Below are 18,618 nucleotides of genomic sequence, written 5' to 3' on the forward strand. Positions count from 1 at the left end.
TCGAACCGTAGTTTCAGATGCTGTTGTTCACCTCGTAGTCTGCCGGGGTCGAGGGCGATGGCAGGTCGGGCAGCGTGGGCTCCTCCATTGGCGTTACCGTGTCGGGACGCTCCGTTTCCCCGCCGGTTCGTTGAACGTCCTGGCAGAGCGGTAACTCTTCGCCGCACGGTTCACTGTCGTGCGGACGGGGTTTGTTGTTGCAGTCTGCGTCCGATCTGGCGTTCGAGTTGGAATCCACGCAGTAAATCGACCGGTTTCGTGTCGGGACCCGCTGCAGTGGTTTGCGGCACGTTATTGGACACAGCTGCCACGGGCCGACCCACCAGTTGAAGGGACACGGATCGTCATTGCAGTCGCGCACGATCGGTTCGTGCCGTTTGCCAAACGCATGCCGGAGGCACAGTTCCTCCTTGATGACGCCCTTGCCAAGATGGTAGCAGATTGACTCGCGGTACTGCTTGCCTCCGCCACACGTGGCGGAGCACACGGACCAGTCCGTTAGCTTCCAGTAGTAGGTGGATTGATTTTTGCTGTTTTGTGAAGGGAGTGTGTACTCGTAGCGAATTCCCACATGGTTGTTTTTCTTCTTGATGACAATCTGCGAAAGAAATGGAAAGAATTAATGTTTGGTGTCCAACTCACACGTGCTAGCGGGAACATGGTGATCCCTGTCATCATTGCATTTTTTTACTCGCTTTTCCTTTCGTTGAAGTCTCCGCGTCCCACCGCGCCAGGCGCACCAGAAACGACCAGTTTTGCAATTGCTGATACCAAGAGAGCATCCACGAAAGGAGGTAACATTCTTCTGTGGACAAGGATCCGCCATGCTAGTATGTAATATAGTGATCTCGCTTACCCTCACGTGTAGTGTTGGTTAGTAGCATGGAGAGAAAAACGATATCTTTCGTCTCTTTTCATTGGACAAATTGCCCCTTTCGGTGGAGAAAATCGTATAGAAACAGGTCGTTTTCTGATTTCCGACACCAGGAGAGCAGCTTAGGAAGAAGGTAACCCTAATGCCAGGATACCGTGCGCCATGATAGTGGTTCATATAGCTGTTCCTTTTCCGCTTGTAATCAATGCTCAGAATAAAAGATCTTCTACTATTGGCTAATTAGTATCACATACTATCAAACACAGGAGAGTGATCGATAGAGTAAGTAGGTCAGCTAGTGTAGTGAGTGATCTTCGTCTCTTTTTAACCATCCAGTTAGTACAGTGCGTAACATAACTGTATACTACTTCGTTTATTTTTAATATTACCAGTAGTAAACGTGCAGTGGCGCTGTTTCCGAACCACAAGACACTTATTTTTGGTGGGTTATATTACAATATTTCTATTTATTGTAGCCATGGATTGTTTTGGGTTTCGTAAACATTCCATAAACATTTTTAAAACCAACAAACATGCGTATAGTTATGGTACACACTGTCCTGTTTGGGCGAACGGAAAGAGATGAAAGATCAGTTGCAGGATCATACTTAACGATCGCAAGAGAAAAGAGTACAACTATACGAAATACTAACACTTGGTACGGGAGTTAGTAATACCTCTCCTTTTGCATGCTCTCTTGGTATCGGAAATCACAAATCCGACCATTTCTGAACGTTTTTCGGCAAACGGCGCGCAACTCGAAAGAGATGCAGGATCCTTTTTTCCTACTCCCACGCACTAACACTATCGATCGCTGTGACGCGTTTGATAGGAATGCGATAACGACAGTCACGCGTGATTGATGACAATATGCGAAAAAGAAATAGCTATACTCAGTGTATGGGGAGAAGCGTTACCTCCTTTTGCGGATGCTCGCTTGGTATCAAGTGTAACAAATCTGGTCGATTGTGGGGAATTTTGTCCCAGCTTCCGGGGACTTCAACGAACGGGGAAGTGAGGAACGTAACGCAATTAAGTATCTCTGGACACATCAGTAACTGACAATTGGGAAAATGATTTTTGTGGTCCCCCCCCCATAGGGTTTGAAGCTACCCTGGATTTGTTGCACTATGGGCTCGTATTGGTCATGGTAGGTGAATAATTAAAATTTAAAGTGGTTTTCTAAATTTATGTTTCCGTTGCTCTAATTGCTAAAAACAGCGATTTTAAAGGAATTTATAATAAATTAAGTACATAAATATTAAAAATATTTAAATTTGAGCAACGAACTTTCACCACATTCCTATATATATTTAAATGAATACTCGAAACAAAAACTTTGTTTTTTTAAATTTGTAACCTTCCATGACCACGCTTACCCCCATGGTGCCAAGTCAAAATTCTGTCAAGGAACCCCCTTTAAACCCTATGGGAGGGGGTGGAGAGCGACAAAAATCTTTTGCCGACAATTGTAATACTTACAAAAACATGCACATCTTCCATGATGGGTCCGGGAATTTTGAGTCTTTCCTGGTCATTTTCCCTCTCATACAGACCCAAACTGCTGGCCACCTCGTACTCGCCCGGGAGTTGAATGAAGCTGCAACAATACCGAAAAAGCGATGCCGATTAAACGAAACTAGTCGGAAGCGGAAATTAACTCCATTTGCTCACTGATTGCAGTTGAGATAGCAGTCATTGCCTGCCGATCGACCGACGCTGATAAAGTTCTTGGACGGAGATATCTCCTCTATAAGCACGTTCCGCGCTCCGGCAGGGATCATCAGCACGGTGTGCATGCTGTCGGTGGTGTTGATTTTCTTGACGATTTCGCCCTGCTTCACGAAGCAAGTGTCCCCGACGCCGCCGCAAACACCGCACCGGTCCTCGGCGGTGTTGGAGTCGACCACCCAATCACAACCCACCTTGCGGCAGATACCTCCAATGCACATATCGTTCGTGCCCAGGTTGCAGAAGGTGCCATCCGCGGCCGTATCGCCGAACGGCACTATCATCGTGTCTTCCGTGTTGCTGCAGTACAGTTCGCACGGTTCGTCTGCGGGACATTCGGGAAGAACGAGTGTTAACAAGATGGCGCCGGAAGTGCATCGCTCAGAGAACTTACTTTTATCGAAATAAGGCAACCAGCTGTACTTTTCGCCCTTGATCGTGTCGTTATCGTGCGAAGAGCATTGCTCTGCTCTGAAGCTGGGCGTCCCCAGCGGGCAGGCCTGCACGTGGCACGTTTTGTACCGTGCCCGCTCCCCGATGCAGAACATGCCACCGTGCGCCGGGGACGGATGGTCACATTCGCGCGTCTGCTTAGCGATTCCAACGCCACACGTGCGGGAACATTCGCTCCAAGCGCTCCAGTCGCCCCAGCCGCCATCGACCGGCGCCGGCAGTTCCTCAACCTCGACGCACCTCTGGTTCTGGCACCACATGCGCCGTCCGCAGTTGGTGCCCGGGGCGGCCGGCCGTAGCATGGTGGTGCAAACCTCGCCCACCAAACACCAGAGCTGGGTGCAGATTTCGTCCAGCTTGGAGCACACGGTCATGTCCTCGTCGGTCGAGTTAAACTGCAGCCTGCATTGGAGATCCGCGTTGTACATGGCGCCGGGCGGAAGTTCCGGGTATTCGTACTCCTCCTGGCTGGGCGCATCCTCCAGACACTTGCCGAGACCTTGATCGAGAAAGTGCGTAATGTCGCGCCGGCTACAGTTGGACCACGACACCTGCATGGTGTCGGCCTCGAAGCTCGGTGTCATGATGTGCAGAATGGGTCCGATGCGATGGTCGCAACCGGTTTTCGCCGTATCGTGGTACATGCCGAAGCTGTAAAGACAATTTCAATCACAATTCCGATTCTCAATTACAATTCTAACATTAATTCCAATTCGGCCTCATGTAGCACGACGAGTAAATGTCGTAGATCTAAATGTACTCAATTTTTCTGGCATTATCTGGTCGCTACACTATCAACTACCAGCAACCTGTCCCCAGCAGCAGCACGGACGGGCGGATAGTTATGTCCGATAAGCTAATGAAATAGTACACCCCACGACATTATACTAAGAAACTCGCACTGGCGCGTAAATAAACAGCGACTCGCGGTGAGTGTGAATGGAAGCCGAAGGCAAGATTTATGGCACCGAGCGACGATAAATCAACGGCCGTGGCAAAAAGGGATCGATTCAACAAGGCAAATGTGTAAGCATTGAACGCACAACGGTGCGGGACCGAGGCAAGCTCGCAGGACATGTTCGACATGGTGGCGAGGCTTGGCAGTCCGAGAATTGACTTGTTTCGCTTCGATCGGATATCGGCGGGAATTTTCGGTGGTGTGTTATAACACAACGAACGTCTTCTGGAAGGCTACAGCACTGCCAGCATGTGCTTCATTCGCATCAGCGTCTTTCGGCCTTTCGGACTCCTCTCTCTTCCATCTTCATGTGCCTAATGTTCCGTGATTGAATTAAGCGAAGGCAGTTAAGTGAAGTTAATGAATTGCACCCGAGCGAATTACCCCCGACGACTGTGATGCAGCTGGGACCACTAGCAGCGGCACTGCTCAGGATTAGCCATTCCTTTATCTAATAAATCGAGCAATATGAGGGCGCAAGCTGCCGCCGTTGCGAAGATGGCTTTGCAACCGATCAACACCATTTGCCATTTTTGTTGAATTTTATTTCTGCGGTTTCCACCGTGTCCACCGATCATATTGCGTCGTAACGTCCCCCTCCTTCTCGCTCGCTCTGTGTGTGTTGAGCAGAACGTGGCTCAGAATTTGCGTACCAGTAGTCGGTCCGCGTGTTGATCTGGCCGCCGCGCGTTAGATGCAGCGTCATGATAATACAGATTTATGGGACTACTTTCGATAGCGCATGACATCATCTTATCACTTATCCATGTCGCGACAATCTAACCACGGGGGGGATATGCAAGCATATCGGACGCGGAGACACCATTTGGAGTCGGTTGACCAAAGGTTCTCCCCCCTTACCTCATCCGCTCCCCGGGAATGGTCAAATCGATAGGCGGCAGTGGAGTGGAGCGTATCGCGTGATAGATCGCTCTAAAGTGCGTATATGACTGTTATGATCGTCACTTGGGCCGCAGCTATCAGCTTAATAAAGTTGTTCTAATTATTCTCGATCGGTTCAGCTGCACCTTTAACATACGTGACTGTGCGGGAGGAAGGGAGGGGGGAGGGGGGGGGTGGAAGGATGGGGGAAGGGATGGTAACGCATTAGCGTCAATGCGTGATGTGGCAGGAACCGTCCGCGCTAGAACAAACTGTTTGTTTGCAGTTAAATTTATTACGAAAACGGCTGCCGTGCTTGCGCTATTAGATGCAGCCAACCTGTCGCTGTTGACATAAATTTCAATAAACCCCCTCCACTCCCCCCCACCCCCCACGAACCGATACCGGTTGATGAAGTCCCGATTGATCACCCGGGTGAACACATTTGTGATGGATGTCAATTCGCTCACAGAACGAATGCCGTTAAGGGAGAGACTTTCAGGCGACAGCGACTCGGTTATGTGTCTCGGTAATGCCGGGTCTGCTGGATCGTTGTTTTTGCTGTTGTCCTATTGCCCCGACCAGGAAAAACAAGCAGTATCGACCGTATGATCGTCCGTTGGTGCTGTTGTGCTCGTTTGATCTCGATCGCGCTGCGAAGATATGGTCGGCAGGCACGGGTTGGCTATACTGCTCTAAATGAAAAATTAGCTCTAATCTGAATAATTGCAGAATAATTAATCCTCTCGCCCTAGCGTTCGCCTGTACGCCGGCCACGGGTTGGCAACGTATTCGGAAGCATTCCGTACGAAGGGACGGGCGGTTGAGGTTGCATTTAGTGGCATTAGCGTGAATGCGTTCGAATTGCTTTTGTCACGCTTGTTCCCGCACTTTGCATCTGGTTAGCATATTATGCTAATTATTATCTTTATCTATTCACTTGTCGCGCAGCGTCGAACAAGTGATACCTGCATGTCCCTGTAGCAGCCTCATTGATTCTGCCAGTGGAAATTACTAGCAAACGACATGAACACTCTACATTTCTTACACAAAGTTAGTGATCTGTTAAGTATATTAAAAACAAAATTGTGTTACTTTTGGAATCAATTTTAGTGGATTGATTTCTCATTTACCCCCCTTATGAATTGCATCAGAATTCGGAACATTCAAGATCACCATGGCAACAAAAGCATGCAAATGAGCGAAAGAGGAATTGAGATGTAGCGGCAGGCAATAAAGCAAATGCAATCAAGAAAAGGCAACGTAGGAGATACATAAATTATCGTTGGTGAGATTTTTGCTTCCCCGGACATCTCAATTAAAGTTGCCTTTCTTTGTCCAAGACATGCAGGAATTCGGAGGTTCCATGTTGCGCTTGTACAGCACCTCTGCCGTGCGATAAAGTGAGTCATGAGATGGCGGAAAAAGCTGACTTTTCATCGAGTGAAACGATCGACGGACCGATATGGTTAGGATGTTTCGGAGAAGGATCCGACGACGAGTGGATCATTAGGTTGATTTAATAACTCCTAATTGAGAGTCGTACACGTGCATTAATAACCATTCGTGCAAGCTCGCAGTGCCGCTCGGTGCGACCGTCCACACTTTGCCGAAGTCTATCGATGAATGTTACAAATTAATCCTCCGAGCCTTTTGCGTTGCGCACGGTAAAGCAACCCCACCACTGGCGAAGGGTTGGCCAATCAAAGCCGTTCCAAGTGCCCGGGAACGGATCGAGGGAGGGACTTAATGCCCTGCCAATACCCCGGGGCACTTTCGGTTCAATTAAACCGATTCTCTCCCCCCGCATCGAGTCGATAGCCAAACAATAAATTATTCAACGTGTCGATACAATTAGGGGCGATAAATCTTGACGACGAGGTTTCGCCAGCTCATGCGACTTTTGCGAATTGATTGGAAAGTTTTGTGTTGCTAAGGGCAAGAGGGCCCCTTTCGAGCAAGAGAGCGATGGGCGATGGGCGCACGTTTCAGCACAATTCGACCACACGATAATCATCTTTTCGGTGACATCTGAACCACGCTCGTAATTTCCCACCTTTGTCGGTTCATGACGACGGAGCTGAGGAAGTCATCAATCATCCAGTCTGTCATCCAGCCAGCCCACCAGGCTGTGGTGTTCGCTGGGGTTTCCCCCCTCCTCCCCTGTCGTTGCGATACTCCTTCAAGAAAGTGACTTGTAGATGTGGATTATAATAACATATGCAAATATTGAACAACAATTAAAGCCAACCCCGGCTAAGGCACAACCGGCTGGCCCGCACTGCACAGGGAATGCATCGCTTTGAGATGGCCTGCCGAGAGCTACTGTCAGGGCAGATTAGCGCAACGGCCGTGTGAAACGTGCAAACGTTGCCGTGTGACGGGTGGGCGAAGTGGACCACCATCGGCGTTCGACCATCACGGGCCCGACAGTCGCTATTTGGTGGGACAGGAAATGGGCAGTTGGATTGCGAATCCGAGCGCGCCAACAACACTCGGTGTCGAAATGGGGCGACACTTACTTGTGACCCAGCTCGTGGGATATCGTATGCGCCAGGGTGATGCCGTTGTCCTCGTTGACACTGCACGATTTGTCCGGCCGACACATGCCGCCCACGTTGGCCACACCGAGGGTACTGTTGGGAGGGGGGAGGGGTCGAGCAGAACAGGCGGGACGAGATTAGTAAATCAGCAATGAGAGAGTTCCGTTCACGAATGGGGCACAACAGTGTGGCAGGGAAGATCAAGGACGGTTAGTGTGTGATAGTGCTTACGCGCATCCGTAGTTGGAGCAGATGTTCTTTCTGGTCACCAGAATGGCCACATCGTGATGGTGGGGATCCTCGTCCGGCTTGGGATTAAGGCTTCTCTGCCAGCTGTCAAGAAGGAACCAAATGCGTTTATTAAACGAAAGACTTCAACGCCGGCGATGAACGTGTGCCGCTCATCTCGTTGGGTGTGCCGGGGGCATTACCGACAAAAGTTCTCCAAGGTATTGCTGGCCATGTGCGTTACGTTGAAATCGGCATGCGAGTCTTCCTCCTCCAGAATGATGATTTTCACCACCGCCACCTGGATCGAGTTCCCGATCGTTGGATCTTTGTAAAGCGACGAAACCATGTTCATGATCATCAGCAGATATTGCTGCAGATCGACGTCCTGGTGAAATTGCACCATTGAATGGTCGGCCACAATGAGCGCCTCGACATGGCGTGGCTTGCTGATACTTCGCCGAGTTCGATGCTTTTTGCCCACGACTTTCAGCATATTTCTCTCACTTTCTTCACGCGTTCCCGTGGCCGAGCCGTACAAGGACGTGGACGGTTCCGGGTGGGGAATGCGCGTTTTGCGACCGCCTTGCACGAGGACCTGTAATGGAGGCCTTTGGAAATTTCTTACACATTCGCAAACAAACGAACAAATGCAATTCTTCTGCGCAGTGAGTAAGAATAGCTCAACCACCGTCGGGGAACTTGGATGGATTGGTTGGTTGGATGGAGGGTGCAGTAGACTGCGGATATTACCTTGCCCTGATGCTGCCATTCTAGCCGTGTTTCCGTCAGTCGACGAGGCTCCCGGGTTCCGCAGTTGCTTAAATGACGCTTCTTACGCTTTCTTTTCTTCTTTTTGTTTGCAGAACGTGTGTTTTTCTAATAGCGATGGAAGGGAGAGTGTTGTTAGATGAAGAAATGTTTCCGATTCCCCAATCGATAGTACCTTGGATGGTGTCTCTTTAACGTTGGATCGTTTGAAGACTACATGCGGATGCTCTCCATTCGGACCGAGGGTGGTATTTTTCGCCGGCTCTATCCAGTATTCCGTTCGATTGGTTCTCAACACACCGACCTGTACCAGGTCAAATAGCCGAAAGAAGGAAGAAATTCGTTTAAAATTAGGGAGTTCTTTTCTTTTACAACCGATTTAGACCACCGTCACTGTTACCACGTGAGAACAAATTATGCGCTCATTGTGTGTTCTTGATCATCAACACGCGATCGATGATGAGCGTAGGGTCCAGTTTTGCGCATCGCTTATAGTAGATCGAACTGTGGTGGCGTCAGGCCATGTGCCGTAATGGAGGGTAGATTCGATTTCCACACAACATAATGCTTATGTGTGTTCGTTGGTGACCGGTTTCCAGCACGTCCCATTTCGAACCCAAGCCCAAGAGCACCGTCGAGCTCGAGCGAAAAGGATGTTTGCGTTCGGCATAACATTAGGTTAATTAAAATATTATGCACCAAGTGATTACAGCCAATTAGTGCCGGAAATCACGAGTCATATCCATAAATATCATTTTCCTATGCTATTAAAATATGGCCGCTGCGTGCGGTAAGGCAAAAGCGCGAGTTGCGTTCAGATGAAAGCTCACCTGAACTAAGCTGCACCATAAGTAATAGAGTCATTTTCATAAATTTGTCACAATTTATGTGTGAAGAGAAAACCTAGAGTGTTGTAAGATTATCGCACTGGGTGAGCCATCTCAATGTCCCATCTTGAATGCGTATGGGTGGTAAGGAAATGCGATCATTCAATTGCTGTCGGAGAATAATGGCATTGCAGTGCTCCTTACCGATTGAAGTGTTGAATTGAGGGCTAGTGGAGAGTTCTGATCAAAGAATTGAATTTCACGTGAGTTTGTGGTTGAAAGAATTGCTCACACCAACTGACTCATGCGTTGACCAGTGTGTCTTGAAAGTGCGAAATACACAATTAGTTTCATGCTATGTCTGTCGAAGTCTTGCGATTGAGTCCATTCTGAGTATAGGTGAGTCGTTTCACTAAAGCTGTGAACCCAGACCGGGCGTGAAGTTGAATCGTTAATTACCGGACAGGCCTACCAACGAACGGAAAGTATCTTTACCAACACGTACGTATCTTGGGCACGGTTGGTTAATTTCCGCTGCAACTTTTCTTGTCCACGAGCCGGTATTAGGTAAGGTTGGAATCAATCCTTCAAATGGGCACAATTGCCATCGGACCCGGCGATTGTGGATGCTTAAATATGGCTTGGGGTTATTTTCCTCCGTGCCCAGTTGGCGCACAAACAGCGCCATATGATTCTGAAAATTAATTATTTCGTCCGATACTGCATGGGCACCAACCGGGGACGGGAACGAGCGAGAGCCTTTGCGAGCACGACTGAATCGATAATGATCGATGCAGTAAGGCTGGCGCCAGGAAGGAAGTCGCCACTAAGCCGCGTCGTGAGTATTCCGTCTGGCAAGAACGCGATGCGCGACCCGGTCCACAGCACGGCGATCGAGTTGCGAAGAAGTTTGTTGAAAAGTGCGGCTTGACAAATCCCTTCGAAGCCGCCCCGTCGAATGGGCGGAAAGTCGGAAAAGCGGCATTGTTGGATGATGGCGCCCACGGCAAATACCACTTACCAGTCCATTGCAGGCGGATAGCGCCACTCGCGATTGGTCGTGACCTCGGATCTGGCCTTGGTAGTGACAGTTGATGTGCCCCGTCGGTCGGACTCGCGTGCGGACGTCGCGTCGATGTCGCTCGATCACCATTAAAGGCGCAACAAACGTTGCCGTCGATGGTCTGCATTCGGGAAATTGCGGCACAAACCGCGGAAAGAGAGAACGACAGTTTAGTTGTAAATGATTTTTGCGCACTCTTCGGTGTGTTTGCCACATCAATCACAACCACAGTATGCTGCGAGTTGATGCGAGATGACTTGGACGGAGCGGAGAGGAACTTATGCCTGAAACCTACAGCGTGCAAATGTGGGCCCGATGCCGCAAGGCAATAAATCGATTGGGAAAAAAACTCGTTTCGTCAATTATTAATGGGTAGTGCGTGTTGACAGTGGCGCCTAGATGATCGTTATCCTTACGGGACGGATACGATGCCACGATGCACGATCAGCATTATTGATGAAATGGAAAGGTGAAAATGTCAACCTTTGTTTTACGTGCCCCACACTCCGTTGTGAGATAAAAAAAAGGCAATGAGTTACCGTGCAGCGTACTTACTGAAGTTCTAGATGATGCGTTTCACCATCGATCTCGACATGGTAGTGAAGTTCCTGGGAAGGATTTACGTCCACCGTACTACGGCGACTTCGCCATCGACCAATTGCGTCCGAATGGATGGACTCATCGTGGTGATGGGTTAGCTGATGTGAAAGAACTTTGCCGTGAGGAGTGACTTTTCTTGGAACGATCAAACTCACACCATCATCTAGATGGTGTGTGTAGAGTCCTGTCAGAGTAACACAAATTTAGAATATTTGTGTGTTATTATTTTGTGGATAAGAACGGGAAAAGAGCATCAGTTGGTGTTGATGTTCCGATGAACTTACCTTGATATTTAGAGGCAGAAGGAGCAATAAATAAGATCAGTGGCAAAATGTACAAAGCTATAGATGAACTCATTTTCTCACACTCGTTGTGGAAATTTTATAGACACTTTACGATCATCAGCCCAATATTTTCCCTTTCGCTGCTCCTTTTTCTTCAATATCACTTGAACTTGAGTTTTCTGTGGGTAAATTTTTTGCGTAATTCACTGTCACTTGTCACCGTTTAGAATGCTGCTTAAGATTAAGATAATTCCACGCCGACCATTCACACTTTGGAGGAATTCAGTTACGCTCACAAATGCCACCGGCAGTCAATACTTCAAGCTGTAACAATTCACTTCACTCGTCCAACTCACTAGCGGCACTGCTTTCCGAGGAAGTTTTGATCAATCAAACATATCAATGACATGCTTTTCCTTTTCACAACACCTCACGCACCGCGTACGCAAGCGGCAGAAGTAGATGCGTCCATTCGCGGAATAACAGCCCGTGATTAACTATTACATTTCGCGCACGCAACGCAACTCCACCGGGCGTGTGTTTGCGGGCACAAGAGCTGGCATAAGACCTCAGCGTACTTAGCCATTATCGATCAATCTGCTCATTGTGAGGTCTCCGCTGTTATTGGAGCCGAGATGGTGGAGATGGATTGGTGATTCCTGGCTGCAAGCGGTGGGACGTTTGCTCTCAGAATTGCGCCAACCGAGCTGTTGACGGGAAGGAGTAGGTTTCCGTCGCTGCTCCAAGGGATTCGTCGAGCAGCACACACGTTACGCTCAACTGTTCCGTTCGACCGTGCGTACGCGAGTGATCAGTGATCGTGCGGCGGTATCCAGGCAGGGACGATCGTGGTCTTGCGGTGTGGTGCGAGCGCGCGCGCGCACGACAAACTCAGCCAGCAGCGATGGTCGCGATGGTGTCGTAACGCGACGACAAAACGCAACACCGCAGCCGCACACACTTTGACGCGACAGACGCTTTTGGCGGGACGAAGGGAGAGCCTTTCAATCGGATGCCGTTGCGGTGAGTTCTGCGGTTAATTTGTGGACGCCCGGTTTCTGAGCGCCGTGTGAATCCGGAACCGGACCGGACGGCACAAGCTGTAGACGCGATCGTACGACCTTTTTTTTGTTTTTGGTTTAGGCGATTTTCACTGTTTGCGCCTGTGCCGCTCTCGTTCGGAACCCGGCTCCCGGGAGAATGTCGTGGAGATGCGCAAGGAAGCTGGCTGCAGGTTGATGGGCATCGACACGCTTTTATCTTTCGTCGGGCATCGGGTAACAGCAAACCCACAAACGCCAACTCCACACTCACGGCGATCACACCGTCGCGATCGTTCGCCAATCTACAAGGAGATGCAAACAAGACAGAAGGAGAAAGAGAATAAAAAATCACTACGACGATCGACGAGCAAACCGAAGCAGAAAAAAAAGACAGCAAATGATCAGGTAAAATCGAAATCAGATAAGGTCTAATCGAGTTTTAATACTGCGCCGCGCCAATGTCGTACATCTTCCGGAATGGCTTTTCGATGTCGTCGCACACTTTTTCAAAAGGGACGCCGGATGGTGGGAACAGTCTGAGAACGTGGGCGATTCCGTGTGTGTGTATTTTGGTTTGTTGTGTGATGAGGACCGAAAACGGCGCCACATTTTTATTCAAAACCGTTTTTTTGTTTAAATCACCGACCGACCGCGTGAGGGTGTCTACTCTTGGAAAACCGTGCGTTTGAAGTGGCAGGCGCTGAGCTGTCAATTTTTCTGATAGCTTTCTGTCGGTGAAGGCCTCTATTCGAATGAAAAATTGATTTTTAAACACGGTTCACACGGTTCCGGACCAAAACGGTGGACTTTTTGTTACGGTGACATTTATGATACGTGTTACGGTTGTGGGCTATAAAATAAACTGTGCGTGTGTCGGCCTATTCAGCCGTCGGAACAGAAGACCGAAACGTTTCTGATTGGCGCGTTTTGCTGCCAAACCTTTTTCACAAACCAATATTATCGATCGTAAAACGTTAACTGTGTCCTGTGTTGCACAAATTAGTTATCGTAAAAAGTTTAAAACTACCAAAATGGCAACACAAAACAAAGGAAAACGGAAGAACCAGTAATACATTTACAGACATTAAACGGTTTTATGGCGCGACGATGGGTAAGAACGGTGAAAGGAAACTGCAACGTTCGCTATCTAACAGATTCTGCTACAAAGCATTCAACATTCAGCACGCTTTTACCAGATTATGCTTGAATATGCACAATAAACACAGCTCTGCACGAACTACCTTTACCAACGATTCGCCCGACGCAAGGGAGGAGATGTTGGCCCGAACATCATATCGCCCGCAACCCCATTTTCATGGTGGCGCCAGACATCAGCATGCAAATCGTTATTGGTGTCGATAGCAGCCGTGACTGAGTCGCGAGGAATCGGTACGACAATTTATGGACGGAGTTTAATTAAGAGTTTTATGCGAAAGGTTTTTTGTCAATGAAGAACACTGAGGACCGTTTCGCGTATGTCGGTCTGTGATCCGAACGATTTGTTGGGAAACGAAAGCTTTTTTGAAATGCCGAACCGAACCAGGAACGAAGCTGTTGGGGGATGAGGCACGGTAGGTGTAAAGGTATTTAAAACCAGCCTGTGGCCAAACCGAAATATGTTCGAGAAGAACACCAGCCTAGCCCAAACGCAATAGATGCTCTCAAAAGACGGCTCTCAAAAGGATGATGTAATGGTTCAACCTTCAGGGCGGAATATGCGTGGATGGTTGTTTTTGCCCCAGTCAGTGTCTGTTTGTGTCGTTCGAACGTGAAATCTTGAGGCTGAAAATAATGCTGCTGCGTTAAGTAATCGAAAGAACTTCAAAAAAAGGTGAAGACATCAGAAATAGAATAAAAAAGAGGATCAGCAAACACATTTCGTTGCGATAAAGTGAGACATCTCGGTCACATTTTTCTCGAACAAGCTTAAATGTAAAAATGATCGTAATAATATGGACTAATCAGATTACGATCGTTTCGAACCGATCGCGCAGTGGCATCGTATGGGGGCTTCCTTCCGCCAGTAATTGCTATGTTCATCACTTCATTCATCAAAACGGCCATAATGGTATGGTGTAGTGGGTGCTAGCATGGGCGGGATAGTAAGCTGTTGAACCGCTTCGACCGATCACAAACGAACGTTCGATCGGTAAACTGCAAAGGCAGGCAGGCAGGGGCTTTGTGCCATAATCCTTTCATTTATAATTGTAATAACGCTCCCGTTTTGTGGACGACGTTTCGTGCAAAGCTTTGCCAGACCGGTGAGGGCCCAGTTTTGAACGTTTGATCGCCAAAGCCGCATTCGGGACTACTGGCAAATGCGTAAAACTGTGCGCTGCGTCTTCTAGCGGTGCGAACATAAAAATGCCATAAAATAGTAATGAATAAATCAAAGCAAGTCCCCCTAGGCGCGCCCGTTTGTACAAAGGCTTTACGAAATTCGCCACCGTGTTTTGTTTGGAATGCCGAAAGTTTTGTGTACGGCATTGTTGACCAAAATTCGCCCAAATAAAAAACCTTCCACCCTGGACTGAACATTAGTATGCAGCTTATCACCTGTTAATTAAAGTGTCATCCTCAATGTCCCCGTTTGTTTCGATCGTAAATCGTGCTCCTTATTACGGAAGGTGGAAGTTTTGGGCGGAAGCTTTGGGCGGGCAGCGATTGGAGATTGGTAAGCTGTCGCGGTTTCGAGATGAGTGTCCCGCCAACGAAGCCATACGTCGGCGGCATTTGCAGTGGCCGGCGTCTGTTTTTTTATGGCTTTTCTTTCACTAATGCTGCGCGTTTTGACGAGGGGATTTTGTGTGTGTGTGTGTGTGTGTCATGTATATTTAACAGATTTGAAACCGATTTGTCCGATTCGTCGCCTGTTGAGCCGGTTCGAATTGGCCGTCAAGTGAGGCTGTAAGCTACAGTTTTTGGATCGTTGTTGAGCCGCTCGACCCATACTCCCCATTTAATGCCGTTGTCACCGAAGCTTTATGGCACAGTGATGGGCCATTACTTTTCATAATTAGAACGAGGCTTGATATTGTTGATGTTGCTTCAATCGGCGTGTTTGATTGCATTGTTTGTGAGTCATCCTGCCGGTTTATTGTGTTTTTGGCAAGCACATGAACGAAGTGTGCATTTTTATTGCTCAATGTAACGATAACTGACGGAACCATATTCCATTCACGCCCCCAAAAACGCCCTCGGTGCAAAATTGAACCTAAGTTAATATCAATTAATTCTGCAACTTTCCACCGAAGCCAACCATTAAAATCAACTGTTCGACGTGTCTGACGAGAGGCGTGTTTATCAGTTGAAGGAGATCGGGAGCAGTTCGCAACCATAAATTGATTGCACGTAACGTTCGACCGTAATTTGGGACGAATGGTAATTAAATTCTTGCTTCTGTTTCAACACTCATAAAGGCGGCACCAACGTCAGAGCTTGTAATATGGTTTATTTTTGGAGCAGTGCAACATCGGCTCGGATTAACAGGGCACCTCCAACGCCGTATGCTCAATTCTCAACTCAAATGCGCGATGAGCTGGCGGCGTTGGTTAAATTGTATTAATAACTAAGGAACGTTAACGATATACTGTTGTTTAATCGCTTTTGATAACTTAATTCAGCTTCGTCTAAATCATGTTTACGTCTTTGTTTTACTCATGGCAAGTATAATTAGTCATTATTTGCTTTTTATGGTGTTTTCATTGCGGGAATTCCAAGCTGATGAGCTGCAATAGCGAATAGTTGGGAACGTTATTCATTCCATTTATTAGGCTTATGACTACAGTCTTTGCATGGTGTGTTTGATGTGAATTTGAACTCTAATGTTGCTAATAAAAATCAGCACGTTTATCGAACCTGCAGGGGTAAACTGACTCTCCCACCTACGCAGGAGTTGTTCAACAGCAAAGTAAATGAAGAAAATAAAATATAAAACATTTCATTATCAGTGTTAAAACATTTATTTACTGTAGATTGAGTGATCATTCGGTTCTGTTTGTATTTCATTATTGAAATGCACCCCCCCAACATACCAAACATGCACTCTGTCGGACGCACGGAGGATGACTGAAGAATTTGACCACACACAATCATTTATACCCTCCAACCGAGTCGTTAACTCCTACGCGCCACTTAACACCTTCACTGTTGATGTTTGAGCTACACTTGAGCTGTGAGCGACGCGCACATGCTGTCATGAGTGTAGAAACATTCGACTCCCCCCAAAAAAACAAAAAAAACCATCCGCTGCCGATCGTGCTTGAGTGTTCCCCAGCTCTAATTGAAGGCAAAAAGCTTGCACCGCTCATAATGTGTCGTGTGTAACGTGCAATCGTGTCGTTTTGTGACAGATAAGACCCGGTTTAGTTTCCGGTCTTCATTATACGATCCGTCCCACAAGCGCCCGAACCCCAAACCGGCGCAGTGAGTTGAGGGGAGTACGCACAAAAACATACACCCATAATTGCTAAAGTCCACAGGCCGGCTGTGAGTGTGTGTACGCGCTCCAAAGGACCACTTCCCTTATGAGGAGTTTATTGGCCGGCTGTATATGGTGACAGCTAGCTCTGGCACCAAAGTGATTTGGTGAATTAGCGGAACGACGTACGACGCCAGTGAAAGATGCTAATAAATTTGTTCACCCTTGAGTGGAAGGAACATTTCAGGGGTGGGCACATTCGTTCGATGGAAAAGTTTGCAAGTAGTTTTGTGCCAGGTGTCCACAGAGCTTGCTACCGAACTGTGCGATACAAAAAATCCTAGCTCGCCGCTAGCCACCAATGTGCTAATTTACGATCCTTGAAGCTGAAGTGAGCAGTGCTGTGAGGGATGAGTAGATCACCATCGTAGGAGGCAGATGCTTACCCAAATACCTAATTAACATTAGAAGAAAGGAAACCATTAGATTAGTCCTGTTCCATGTTTGTTTGTCTCAATAACAAAACAAAGTGTAAAATTCCTCCTCGTAGCAGTTAATAATCCTTTTCATATTCCTAAGTTCGCTTTGACATCCCTGATTCGACTTTTGTAGGGTTCTAACAAATGTTTGAGCTCTATTGCGTTGACGCTGCAGATTCTCGGGTTAGGTAATCTTACGTTGTAGACTTTTTTAATATAACAATAATGACCACTTTGTAGTCGATCCATTTCATTGCGTTTGCCTAACTATTGGACCTACAAATAATACTACTGACCTACTTAGACGCGAACTCACTGCTTTGGCAGATAAGACTCTCTTATGTTTTCTTCCAACTATCGATATCCTTGTTTCACTGGATCTACTGACTGTGCCTGACTGGAGTAGATTTTGATCCGAGTACTGCAGCACAAATGAAGTCGGAGTCTCTCTCTCTGGAAGTCGCTGCTACCAAAATCACTGAACCTACTGAATCTATATCGACGGATGACTCCAAACCGGGTGACTCTGTGGGAAACGCAGAGAATTTTCTCTCTAAAAATACTGCAAACCACCACAAGTTGTGTCCTTTGTTTGCGTGAATTGATGCCTGTGAAACGATGCTGTGCTAATATAATTGAACATGACAGGCCCGAACAGCAAGAACTAAAACGGGTAAGCTGTGGTAGGAAAACCGGGTTGCTTTTAATTAATGAGCTTCTAAAATGTAAATTCTCAGCCGTAATCGATTTGCATAAACACAAGCGCACTGTCTCACTCACACAACAACACGCACAGGGCGCCGATGAAGACGACTGCGGGCGGTTCGTAGCTTAAACGGGCACCAAAATCTATCGAGGACACTGGCGATCGGTGCGTGTGGCGATCAGCGCGAAATCGTTGCCAAATGAAACGTTTGCGATCGTCCACACAGCTATGCGATTGCGAAAATGTTGCGGAAAAGAGCAATGGTTCGATTATCACTTTCCCTTCCACTCGTGCTACCACATTTGGTTAAAGATGATCTTGAAAGTCCCGAAGATCCCGAATGGTAGAAGACGCTCGCAAACGCTCGCCAACATCTTGATCGTACGTATTGGTTTTGATGAGTGATAACAGTTGTTTCCGCTTTTTCTCTTCTGGCCATTTGTTGGTAGCCGTGTAGAGTGTTGTTAATTTTATGGTACCATTTGACAGCGCTCTACTTCGAACACACGATCAACATTCAAACGCCCCACGGGCGCCATGATTTCATTTTTTTTTGCTGCGGTTCCGTCTGTGAATGGTTTCTGTGGTCGCGATACTTTGTCTTACGGCGTCAAGAAGGATACAAAGGAAAACTAATATTCACTCGCTGAAATTTTAAATGGGACCGAAGCTTCGTGGCGTGTATTTATACGCATTTGTATTTATGGTTTTATAATCCGGGCAGAGGAGATTATCATTTGCGTAAAATTACGAAAT

General features: G+C 47.6%; 1 protein-coding gene across 1 annotated transcript; it reads right to left on the reverse strand.

Moving 5' to 3' along the window:
- Positions 1-13: 13 nt before the first annotated feature.
- On the reverse strand, positions 14-11,290 carry LOC128719211 (A disintegrin and metalloproteinase with thrombospondin motifs 7). Its single transcript, XM_053812833.1, has 12 exons — positions 11,215-11,290; positions 10,886-11,114; positions 10,289-10,451; positions 8,616-8,744; positions 8,423-8,548; positions 7,873-8,267; positions 7,673-7,774; positions 7,421-7,534; positions 3,000-3,709; positions 2,549-2,930; positions 2,357-2,474; positions 14-598 (listed from the first exon to the last, which is right to left on the reverse strand). Exons 1-12 carry the CDS (start codon positions 11,285-11,287, stop codon positions 14-16), a joined length of 3,126 nt encoding a protein of 1,041 aa, XP_053668808.1. The 5' UTR covers positions 11,288-11,290.
- Positions 11,291-18,618: the final 7,328 nt, after the last annotated feature.

This window comes from Anopheles marshallii, chromosome 2 (genome assembly GCF_943734725.1).
Source record: "Anopheles marshallii chromosome 2, idAnoMarsDA_429_01, whole genome shotgun sequence".
Taxonomy (NCBI): domain Eukaryota; kingdom Metazoa; phylum Arthropoda; class Insecta; order Diptera; family Culicidae; genus Anopheles; species Anopheles marshallii.

Bases quoted from the DNA above. Each gene is read 5' to 3' on its own strand.
- LOC128719211 (XM_053812833.1), bottom strand. From the start codon at position 11,287: ATGAGTTCATCTATAGCTTTGTACATTTTGCCACTGATCTTATTTATT. The intron at 8,549-8,615 runs GTACTATCGATT...CATCGCTATTAG, and splicing joins TTAAAGAGACACCATCCAAG to AAAAACACACGTTCTGCAAA. The intron at 2,931-2,999 runs GTAAGTTCTCTG...AATGTCCCGCAG, and splicing joins GTTGCCTTATTTCGATAAAA to ACGAACCGTGCGAACTGTAC.